Source organism: Malaya genurostris, chromosome 3 (genome assembly GCF_030247185.1).
Source record: "Malaya genurostris strain Urasoe2022 chromosome 3, Malgen_1.1, whole genome shotgun sequence".
NCBI lineage: Eukaryota > Metazoa > Arthropoda > Insecta > Diptera > Culicidae > Malaya > Malaya genurostris.
In genome coordinates, this window is record NC_080572.1 from 304,804,670 (window position 1) to 304,817,459 (window position 12,790).

The 12,790-nt window shown below is 37.6% G+C and overlaps 1 protein-coding gene across 2 annotated transcripts in view; it reads right to left on the reverse strand.

Moving 5' to 3' along the window:
- Positions 1–2,643: 2,643 nt before the first annotated feature.
- Positions 2,644–12,790, reverse strand: part of LOC131433662 (capon-like protein) — a 53,446-nt gene continuing 43,299 nt past the window's right edge. For both annotated transcript variants that reach the window (XM_058600175.1, XM_058600170.1), the window contains one exon: positions 2,644–3,970. In XM_058600175.1, coding sequence (XP_058456158.1) covers positions 3,671–3,970 — 300 coding nt within the window. In that variant the 3' untranslated portion in view covers positions 2,644–3,670. The remainder of the gene's footprint in view (positions 3,971–12,790) is intronic.

Here is a 12,790-nt window from a genome sequence, read left to right on the forward strand (position 1 = left end):
TTTCGGGATAACACTAAATTTCGATGTTTCATGCAGTTTTAAGAGTTTCGGCATCAAAAAAAATTTCGATTTTGGAAATTTCATGTACTCTCCCCTATGGTGCTTTTTCAAGGTCGAAAATTGTCAAACCTTTACCACCGGGCAGCACCCCTTACGCATGTCCGATTTAGGTCAAATTTTGCATGAAGGCTTTTTTCGAGGTGCTTAAACTTTTGAGCACTAGAACTTAACGAAAATAGAGGTGATCCTAAAATTTTGGCACCCATATATATATAAGAGCGGTAAAAATCAATGTGTTTTGTCGGTTACGTCACTTATACCATCATATATCTGGAACCAAAAGTCACAACCATTTGATCTTCGAACTTGATCAATGGCCCGATAGTAGCTTTCAAACGAGCCCAAGTTTGTTAAAATCGGTTCAGTTATCTCTGAGAAAATTGAGCGCGTTCAAATACAACGCTTTTTGTCGGTTACGTCACTTATACAATCATATCTCCGGAACCAAAAGTCACAGCCATTTGATCTTCGAACTTGATCAATGGCCCGATAGTACCTTTCAAACGAGCCCAAGTTTGTTAAAATCGGTTCAGCCATCTCTGAGAAAATTGAGCGCGTTCAAATTCAACGCCTTTTGTCGGTTACGTCACTTATACAATCATATCTCCGAAACCAAAAGTCACAGCCATTTGATCTTCGAACTTGATCAATGGCCCGACAGTAGCTTTCAAACGAGCCCAAGTTTGTTAAAATCGGTTCAGCCATCTCTGAGAAAATTGAGCGCGTTCAAAAATCTTCTAAAAGTGCACACACACACATACACACACACACACACACATACACACAGACATTTTCCGATCTCGTCGAACTGAGTCGAATGGTATATAACACTATGGGTCTCCGAGGCTCCGTTCGAAAGTCGGTTTTTCCAGCAATTCTAATACCTTTCTATAGAGAAAGGCAAAAATAGAACGGCATCGTAGACCAGTTTTAAATTTGACAGAAGAACTGGTCGAATAAATAAAACTAGAACGGCTTGCTGGGGACACGTTTGTTCCAGTTTCTGTTCTATTATAGATCTTCCATATAAAACTTTTAACTGCTGAATTTGCTCTAAGTCTGTAATCAGTTCTATTTGTCTGATCAATGTAATCACAATACAGACATGCTCAAAAAGTCTGTCACAGTCAAACATAACAACTGTCAAAATATTGACTGTCGGCAGTCAAACTTGACTGTTGCAGTCATTTAACTGTGAATAGTATGATCACATTATCAGACCAAATATAAACTGCCGGAAAATTACTTGTCTGTGGCAGATAAAAACGTCGAGACACAAACTCAAGCAGCGACGTAGTGTTCGTACTGCCGTCGTGTGCTGCTAACAAAAGAGCAACTTGGTGCGGTTCCTCTTGAAGATGGCTGGAGGAATATAAGGTCCGCCATAAGTAGCACTGCTGCACCGCGCAAATGGTACACGGAAGTTCTAAGAGTAGGTTAACCGTTCATAAATCTCCAAATAACTATGGGAACGTGCCACTTGAGCCAATTAGTTATAGTTACTTTTTGAAAAGTCTGCCACAGGTAGATGGCGACTGCTCGTTACGATATCCCAAAAGCGCAGCAGCCAACTTTTCGGATTTATCCGTATATCTACGGATTTCTGTCTTCTCTACGGATCTACGGATAAACCTCTTGAAATCTACTGATTTTGCATTATTTCTCCAGAAATCTCGAGATTTCACATTATTTTTTGCAGATATCGGAAAACGGGAAATAATTAAATCTCGCATTTTTTTAATAACAGCCAATAATCCATCTGCCAAAACAGTGACAATGATTGAAAAGGACATGTTTTATCTTCGTTTGGTGTTGAAATCAATACTTCAGCAATTACTCTTCAAAGTGGAATTTGACAGATGAGCTTTGAGCTTAGATTAGAGCTTCAAGCTGTTAATTTTGTGTAAGTACATATGAAACCAAATCTACGGATTTGACCTCAGAAAAAAGTGACATAACTGCCACGCAGGTTCTCACCACGACGTCCAGTCTTGTCTTACGCACAAGAATTATCGATAATTTACCTGTTGTACTGCCCCAGTTGAGTCGTTCCGTCGTCCGAAAGTGAAAAAGGTAAACAAACGTGATGAGTTTTTCTCATTGTTTCCAAAAGTTTAAGAAAACTTTTTTTGTAAAATATGTTTACGTTTAGTCTTTGACTCAGCAGTGCATAGCAGTTCAAATTATGATGGCATGAGAAATAATATGTTGTTGCATTTAGTTTTGAAAAGGCGTACTACGTAAAAATTGACACCCATACCCGACAAACATTTTTTCTGAACCCTGTCCCAACCCGTACTCGTCGACTTCGAAACTAATTTCGGGTAAAAATACCCGAAATCCGACCAACTCTAGTCACTACGACATATGCCAAGAGGCTACATGAAACAGTGTGCGTTTTGATAGTAATAGATTTAAATCAACTAATTGAACCATTAGTTATTTATAGCTTTTTCTAAGAGTGGACAATCATAAACGGTTAAGTTAATATGCAATTTTAAACAAATTATGATGCTAATTGACATGAAACCATAGTATCAGGAATTTCTCTTCATATTTTCTTCTTCAGACTACGACACGAAATAATTATTAATGTTGATGTATTTCATGTTATCTCGAATATGCATTTAACGCCAAACTGGAATTTATACATAAAACATGATGTTCTTAAATGACCATGTATATTTTACTGATTTACTATCTATACATTTCTCTAACGGAAATTAGATTGAACGCTGTTTGTTAAAAAAGTCAGTCTTGAAATTTGTATTGTCTACTGATATCAGTTAATTCTTATTGTTAAGATTTGAATTAATTATCTATAAATCAACATTATGATTATGTCTTAAATTAAAGAATTATCTAATAGTACGTATTCAAGAACCTTATTGAAAGAAATTAAATGAGTGCTCGAAACACTACTAGCACACAGTGTTTATCTCTAGTCAATTTCAATAGTGTTATAGTAGATAATGTCATTCATGTATTCTTAGTATATCTAATTAATCCTGCGCTCTAATAAGAAAGAAAATAGATCCATCGTGCAGTATTACAAACATACTTTACATCCACAGGTGATGAACGTATACTAAAATTCAGAAAGGCCGCTTTGTGCGTGTAATATCTTATGAAAAGAGCACAAATGATTGAACTTTGTTATGGATGCTGATTACTTTGACGAGCTAACGAATTAGAAGCAGGCAGTCATTAAACAAATTTCTACTTGACTAACATATTCCAAGTTTAAATGGGATAATGCTATAATTTTATATGGACAAAGAAAATTCTCATGTATATATTGTTTAACTATTATCCTAAGAATATATTTAATATAAATTTGTGTTTTTGTTTCGTTCTTGTAATTCTCATAGATTTTCCAATATGGTTTAAGTATACTGAAACATACGCGTTACGTTTTGTATTTCCATATTTTTGGCAACTATTACTCTATTGTTGTACTAATATATAGTCACTTGAGATTGGGATAAATCACTGCTGAATATAAAGGTGTTAGAAACTTTTTTCTATGTAAATAATAAGTTTTTGAATTTATTTTCGGATTCCAATAAGTGACATGTTTAGTAACGTTAAAAAAATTATCAAAATTCTTTTAAAATGTTGTAACTTTTCCTAGTTTCATACTTAAGAGTTTCTTTCGTTTTTTAACATTCAACTTACTCCACAAATTACTAGTACCCTCAATTAATAGGTATTCATCACACAAATCCACGTTTTGCTGCTGTTGATGGTCTTTGGTTATGCTATCTGCTATATCCGCTTCAGATTTCTGATTCTTTTCCGATCGTGAGTCGCCTGACACAAACCCACTTTCGGGTCTCGACAAAGGCTGGCTTTGATTCGTCCACTGTAGTTGATGAAACCATCTTGCCACTTTGGCGGACGACGATAGCTGAAAATAAACGTAGGATGATTATTATTCATATGTGCAATACTATACATTTTATTAAACCATGGTTGCAATCGCTAAGTTGATTATTTATTGATGTTTGAATCACAAATCATGGAATGCTATCGGGATTGCTTAACACCAATTTTGTTACAGTGTGCTACAAGAATTGAAATTTCTTCGAATAATCCACCTAGTGGTGTGATAATGTTTTTCTCTTGATATTTAAATAGTGATAAGATTAAATCGTCGGTTATTTGTATTGTGAGCCTGTCAAATATCCCAATAGCATTCGAACACGTCTTCCGAAATCGATTCAGGCATTTTCGATAAATTTTGGGGAATGGATTACATCTTCTCAACCGGAAATGTTTGCTATTACCTTCCAAACTTGGTCTATAGCAAAGACATCATATTAACAAGATATCCAGCACTTACATTTCTCGAACAAATCACTGGCAACATCCTTTTTAGCGAGCATGTCGCCCTCAGGCGAGTCCGTATCGAATCTTGTACATAGAAGTAAGGGAGAGAAATGTCAAATTCGTGCGCGCCAAAATAGCAGCAATGCGCATCCATACAATTGACATGATAGGTTGAATGTGATACCGCGCGATGGCGTTGCTGAACTGAAGATTGATTTCGCTCCAAGCTGACAGGGTCTGTCTATAGTCATTGATTGTAGCTTTAATACAAGCCTAAATTTATCGAAATTCGTTGAGTGAAATTGAGCAACAATAAAACAATCACTAGGGTAACAGAGGTATTTTGGCCACTTCATATATTTTGGCCCACCTAACAAACTATATGGATTCAATCGATCTTAGGTAACCCATGTTGCATCAGTTTGAAGCTAATCACATTAAATTACCTATTGCGGAAGAATTTTTCAAAGATATTAAAACATTTGGTGGATATTTTTACAAAGTGGGCCAAAATAAAATCGATCCTAAAGCTGGCCAAAATACCTCTGTTACCCTAGTAAGTCCACTATAATCTTGTTACATGTTATATACAACATTGAAAAAGCCTTCTCACAAAAGCATTCTTACTTGGGAGCTACTTCCTAGATATTGAAGGTACTTTCGATAACGTGTCCTTCAACTCAATTCTGGAAGCAGCTCGTGATTATGGCATACCTTCAAGTATCACAAATTGGATACGTGCATTGCTTAGTAATCGATTTCTTTGCTCATCACTACAACAAGCCGAGATTAGAAAGCTGAGTGTCTGTGGGTGTCCTCAGGGGGGTGTACTAACCTAGCCGCTGATGGTGGTTTGGTTCTCGACATACGGTTTTGCCGATGATTTTCATATATTGATGACCGGTATAAGCATTACCACTCTTTTGGCATTAAAAATGCCTTACTCTTCACTATATGGGGCCGGGTGTCAATTAAAAGTTTCAAAAATAGCCGCGTAACCTTTTTGTGTCATAATTTTGAACGTTAATAACTCGGTCATTTGTTGATGGATTGTTATAATTTAACAACCAATCGATTCGGAAACTTTTAACTTAAACATGTATGACGACGTCGTTTCAGTATTTCAATAGCATACTATTGAAAAAATGGTTGGAATCGAACTATGTTTTCATCCACCAATCCCTGTTGTACAAAATGACGTCAACTTCTTGTTCGGCATAGGAGGCTTTGCATAAAAAAACACAGCATCGTTCTGCGTAGTATGAAGAGAAATCTATAAATATAGGCTGCACAATATTTCTTTGCCTAGTTGATGTTTGACTGCGAATGAAACAAGTAGCTCGTCCAGTGAGCTGATGACTGGATTGTATATGCGTTCACTTGCTGGATTGTCGCTTTTGCATTATGTGTTGGTGAAATTTCCTGTTGTCTGCGCAACACCGTGTTCGCTTGAGTATCTTATATGCCATCTAGATATTGAAGAACCGAATCAGCGTGTTTACCGATTCTTTCGAAATATCCCATGTATTTAGCAGAGATGTCTATCTTCTCTGTGTGACGAAGAGCAAGCAAAATTTCTCCCCTCGCACTGACAACTTCAACGAGAGCTCTTCTCTTTCACATTTATACACCACTGTTGTATAAAGTGTGCACGCATCACGAGTGCGTTTGTTTATTTCCTTTTACCTCTTCCACTGAATCGCACCAAAGTGCTAGAGCATTAGCTACTAGCTTCTCTGAGGTGGATGCAGATACTTTCACAGAGGTGTACACGCCGGTGAGCACTCTGCTGTATGGTTTGCGTAGAAGAAGCGTGGGCACGCAAAATCAGCAAAATAAAACAATTTATCGTTAAATTTTCGGTTTTCCTTGCAAATTTTTCATAGCAAGGCCAGATCTACTCTCTATTAATTGAAGTTCACAGAAGTGTTCGCTCACCATCACGCGCCAGTGGTCACTTGGGTGTATTTAGACGAGAGCGCGTGTGAGCGATTCATGCGAAGAGAATGTGTTTCACTCGCGCCAGTTGCTTTAACCACAAGCACACACTCAAATGCTGTCTATTCGACACTGAGAAGAAGTGCGCTTTCCTCTTTGTGCGGTGCTTCGTTTTTTGCATCCTCGGTGTGGACAAGAATCTGACTCCAGCGTGTATCACTCTGGTGAAATGCCATCTCTGGTATTTAGCAAATTTTTGGTCGATTTTACCATTAGGAATGCCTATTATGAGATAACGACATTTGAATATTTCAATTGCATCCCATTGAAAAATTGGTTTGAATTGAGAATTTTATTTTAGTTCTCTGGTAACTATCAGACCTATTTAGAATTATCGGCGATTGATTTTTCGGATCTAATTTGCAGCGCTTGTTCCTAGAGGATTTGTTAATGGAATTTCCTAATTTAAATGATTCCAAAGCTTCAATATTGTAAACTTAAAAATGTTTTAATTTGCCAATGGATCGGTTTCCATACTTAAATCTCAATTCGTGACGTGACAATGTGACTGAAAAAGTTGTTGTCCCACCAGGAATTAAACGCTTCAAATGATTCAAAAATAAATTCTGAAACTTTTCTAAAAGCGGCCTCCTCGGTTTAGTAGTATAAATGAGTTCCACAGGCTCGCATATACAGTACAATTAGATGCAATATCGTATAGTTTCAAAGATAAACTCAAGGTAAGCTTACCTGCGATTTTACATGTATCGTTTGAATAGGAACCCTCGTAGAATTTGGTTAACCGCCAGTTTCAGTTTAATTATTATTTGCTTCAAAACAATAAGCGTCTGATGACTACACGCGTTGTAACTATGACAATGTTCATTCATGTGTTAATAACATCAAGTTACTATATGAACAAAATTTTGGAATTTTGTTGCTTATCCATTCCGTACATTCCTAATATGCCAAACCGAAAATCAATGTAAGTAACTAAAATATTTTATGCGGATTGTTTCACATGTTTTCTTCCTCGTATTGTTGCCATATTATTTACTGACACTTTCCGAAGATTATCGACGATTTTGACGATGGATTAATAAAATTACACTATTACTGAGTATAAACTCCAACACAACATTTTTCGTTGAAATATATAAAATCTTCTCTTGGATCGATTAACTGTTTATAAAATTAATAAGTCGGTACGTTTCTCGAAAATTATGATCATAAAATAAAATAGTTTTATTTTTTTTTTCCATAAATACGTTTATTTCTTAAGGCAGTTTACATAAGTTTTTCTTCGCCGTAGCATCACTTTTACATAATATTCTTATCCTAATTTAATTCTAACATAGTCACAACGTTTTGAATTTATTAAAACATATTCTCTTATAGCTTAAATATCATCTTAGGTAACTCGTCATTAATTATGAAATCTACTCGGAAATATTATTTGAACCAAACGATTAACTTCTATAAGATATAAAATAAGCTGTTATTTTCAGACATTTTGTTGATAATTTCATAAACTGTTTCGAGTTTGTTTGTATCATTACATAATTTTTATTCTAATTTAGCTATTGGTTGAACTCATGGACGCAGCTGGGATCAGAACTAAGTCTTAAAAGGGGCCTTTATTAAATTGAAACTCCAATTTTCTTTATGAAATGATAAATAAGTTTCATGTATGAAAGGTCACGACAAGCAAGAATGTCTCGAACTGGGATATTGGATAGTTTACCTTGGGTACGCAAAGAATTTATTAGTTGAGATCTGACATCACGATACTCCACGCATGTCCAAACGACATGATCAATATCCCGATAACCTTCTCCGCAAGAACAATGATTAGTCTCGGAGAGCCCAATTCGAAGGAGATGTGCATCTAACGTGTAGTGATTGGACATGAGTCTGGACATCACACGAATGAAATCCCTACTCACATCCAGTCCCCTGAACCATGCTTTTGTCGATATTTTCGGAATAATTGAGTGCATCCACCGACCCAGATCATCTCTATCCCAAGATGCTTGCCAGCTGGCAAGTGTTCTTTGGCGAGACGAACTATAGAATTCGTTGAAAGCAATCGGTCGCTCATAAATTTCACCCTCAATAGCACCACGTTTGGCTAAATTATCGGCTCTTTCATTACCTGGAATGGAGCAATGAGCCGGGACCCAGACTATAGTGATTAGATAATTATTATTCAATATGTCGTTCAGACACTGTTTTATTTTACCCAAGAAAAACGGTTCATTTTTTCCAGCAGCGATTGAGCGAATGGCTTCAATTGCACTCAGACTATCTGTGAAGAGGAAATAATGGTTTGGAGATAATGTGACGATTACACTCAAACTATAATGAACTGCTGCTAGCTCTGCTATATAAACAGATGCAGGTTCTTGAAGCCTAAATGAGGCCGAAACATTATTGTTGAACATACCAAACCCTGTCGCTTCTTCAATTCGCGATCCGTCCGTGTAAAACATTTTCTCAGAGTCAATATGCCTGAACTTACTTGTAAATATTTTTGGGATTTCCATCGAGCGTAGGTGTTCCGGGATTCCACGCACTTCGCGCTGCATGGATGTGTCGAAAAATAAAGTTGAGTCAGGGACATTTAGGAGGCTGACACGGATAGGAATATATCTTGAAGGGTTGATTTCCTGTGACATATGGTTAAAATATACTGTCATAAATTTTGTTTGAGATCGAAGCTCGACTAGTCGTTCGAAATTTTTAATTACCATGGGATTCAGCACCTCACATCTTATTAGCAGGCGTGATGAAAGCTCCCAAAATCGATCTTTTAATGGAAGAACTCCCGCCAGAACTTCAAGACTCATTGTATGTGTCGAGTGCATGCAGCCTAAGGCAATTCGCAAACAACGGTACTGAATTCGCTCAAGTTTGATAAAATGAGAGTTTGCAGCGGAACGAAAACAAACGCATCCATATTCCATCACTGAAAGTATCGTTGTCTGATACAATTTTATTAGATCTTCCGGATGAGCACCCCACCAAGATCCTGTTATTGTTCGAAGAAAATTTACTCTTTGTTGGCATTTTGTTATCAGAAACCTAATGTGTCCTCCCCACGTGCATTTGGAATCGAACCACACCCCGAGGTATTTAAAAGTTAAAACCTGTTGAATCATTCTTCCCATCATATGGAGCTGAAGCTGCGCAGGATCATGCTTTCTTGAAAAGACGACTAACTCTGTTTTCTCCGCAGAGAATTCGATACCAAGATGAACAGCCCAAACGGACAAGTTATCTAAGGTATCTTGCAATGGTTTATGCAGATCAATAGCTTTGGGCCCAGTAACTGAAACCACGCCATCATCTGCCAATTGTCTTAGTGTACATGGGGTTACTAGACAGCTGTCAATGTCATTCACGTAAAAATTATAGAGGAGCGGACTGAGGCATGAGCCTTGCGGGAGACCCATGTAGCTAATTCTGAATGTTGCCAAATCGCCATGTGAAAAATACATGCACTTCTCTGCCAAAAGGTTGTGCAAATAATTATTTATAACCGCTGGAAGTCCATGTTGGTGGAGCTTGTCTGAAAGAACATCAATGGAAACTGAACCAAATGCTCCTTTATGCCCCGTTTACACTTCTGCTGGCTGCCAGCATGCTGGTGTCAGTGTACTGCCCTCTTAGGAAAAAACGTTCAACTGTGGTCCAATGATCCAAAGTATTAGACCAACGAAGGACCACCGTTGAACGTTTTTTTCCTAAGAGGGCAGTACACTGACACCAGCATGCTGGCAACCAGCAGAAGTGTAAACGGGGCATTAATGTCTAAAAATACAGATGCCATTTGTTGCTTTTGAGCGAAGGCAATTTGGATGTCAGACGAAAGTAATGCAAGGCAATCATTCGTCCCTTTATTTCTACGGAAGCCAAACTGAGTATCTGACAACAAACCGTTCGTCTCGACCCAAGTGTCGAGACGTCGTAGAACAATTTTTTCGAACAATTTTCTGATGCAGGACAACATCGCAATGGGTCTATATGAGTTGTGATTGGAAGCTGGTTTCCCCGGTTTTTGAATGGCGATAACTTTCACTTGTCTCCAGTCAGGTGGAACAATATTTTGTTCAAGAAACTTGTTGAACAATTCCAACAAACGTCTTTTTGCGAGGTCGGGCAGATTCTTCACCAAGTTGAATTTAATTCTGTCCAACCCAGGGGCGTTATTGTTACAAGACAAGAGTGCTATAGAAAATTCCATCATTGAAAATGGGTTATTAATAAAACCATTATTTGGAGGAGATTCCCGTATAATGCTCTGCGTAGGAACAGAATCTGGGCAAACTTTCCTAGCAAAGTCAAATATCCATCGGTTCGAGTATTCATCACTCTCATTGCCCACGTTACGATTCCTCATTCGTCTGGCCGTATTCCAAAGAGTGCTCATTGAGGTTTCTCTTGACAAACCTTCGACAAAATGTCTCCAATAGCTACATTTTTTGGCTCGAAGTATGCTCTTGTACTTGGTTTCTAAAACCATAAGTTTTTCAAAATTCTGAGGAGTTCCTCCTCCCCGTTTTAGAAACGTCTTGCAAGCATTTTGTTTTGCGAGTTTAGCCTCTGAGCACTCTTTGTCCCACCAGGGGTTGGGAGGCCTTCTGTTAGTCGTTGGCCCAGGAAAGCGTTTAGTTTGGGATTGTTCTGCTGCCTCCAGAATCGAACAAATGAGGAAGTCATATTCTTCAAGTGGAGGGAGCTCTTCCATTGAATTCAAAATACTAGAGATTCTACTTTGGTATTTAATCCAGTCGATATTTTTTGTCAAATCATATGGAATACTAGCTGAATTAGCAATACATTTGTTACAGCTAATTGAGATGATGATTGGTAAATGATCGCTACCGTGTAAATCAGGCAATATTTTCCAGGTGCAATCTAGTCGAATTGATGTTGAGCAAAGAGATAGATCTAATGCACTTGGGCGTGCAGGAGGTCTTGGGATCCGTGTCATGCTACCCATATTTAATACCGTCATGCTAAAATTGTCACAAATGTTTTGTATTAAAGATGATCTGCTATCATTGTAAACGGAACCCCACATCATTCCGTGCGAATTTAAATCCCCCAGAATCAATCGTGGAGCAGGAAGGGCTTCAACCATTTCATTAAGCTGTCGCTGTCCAACTTGTGCTTTTGGAGGAATATAAACCGAAGCTATGCAAATATCTTTGCCTTTAATGTTTATTTGGCAAGCAACAACTTCTATACTAGAAGTTGAAGGGATGTTTAATCTATAAAAGGAACAGCATTTCTTAATTCCCAAAAGCACTCCACCATACGGAGAGTCTCTATCGAGACGTATAATGTTAAAATCATTGAAATTTAAAGCTATGTTTGAAGTAAGCCATGTTTCGCATAAAGCAAATACATCACATTTTTGACTATGCAATAAAATTTTAAATGAATCAAGTTTTGGCATGATACTTCGACAATTCCACTGCAGGACAGTGATTGTATCATTTGCGGCGGGTGATAAATTATCCATCAAAAGATACAAAACCTGAGACAATTGGCCATTGAGCTGATAACTGCTTCAAAAAATTTCTAGCTATTGGAAGGAATGCCATTATGAGGGTCTTTAAGGGTTCAGATATATTGAATGCTGAGAAAATCCATTCAACAATTTCCGAAAACTTCAGTAATCCTGTTGGTGGCTGTGAAATGGAGCCCACAGGATTATTACCTTTTTCTGTGCTAGATCCTGGATTGGTTTGTGAATTTGACAAACCAGGAGGCACAGTCTTTGGTTTTGACTTTTTTTGTTTAACACGGGGATCTTTTTTTGAAGATGAAACTTTAGGTGTCTTTTTTGGTACTTTGGAAGAAGACTTCTTTCTCTTAACTGACCCTTGGGTAGTGATAAACGAATTACCTTCACTATTTTCGTCAGAGTCAGAGTCCTCTGTTTCCTCTAGATTTGAAAACCCGTTTTCGGTTTCCAAAGGGGGGACATCAATGACCGTTTTAAGCATTTCTGCATATGTGCGCTTAGACCGTGCTTTTAAAGAAAGCTTAATTTTGTCTTTGTGCACTTTAAATGCAGTGCATACTGAAATATCCTCATGAGGACTTTCCCCACAATAAATACATTTTTCAATTTCCTTGTTGCAATCATTATCTTTATGAGGTCCTTCACACTTAATACATTTTGGTTTATTGCTACAGTAAGTAGCTGTGTGTCCGAGTTTTTTGCAGTTCGTACAATTCATTACATTTGGAACAAAAAGCCGAACAGGGAGGCGAATTTTATCGACATAGACATGGGACGGCAACGCAGATCCGGCAAATGTCACTCGAAACGAGTCTGATGGGCGATAAACTTTTTTTCCCTCTTCATAAACTACTGAGTACAGTTGTTTGCACTCCAGTATTTTCACACCCTCAAGCATAGAGTTCTTGAAACGACCAACACCAT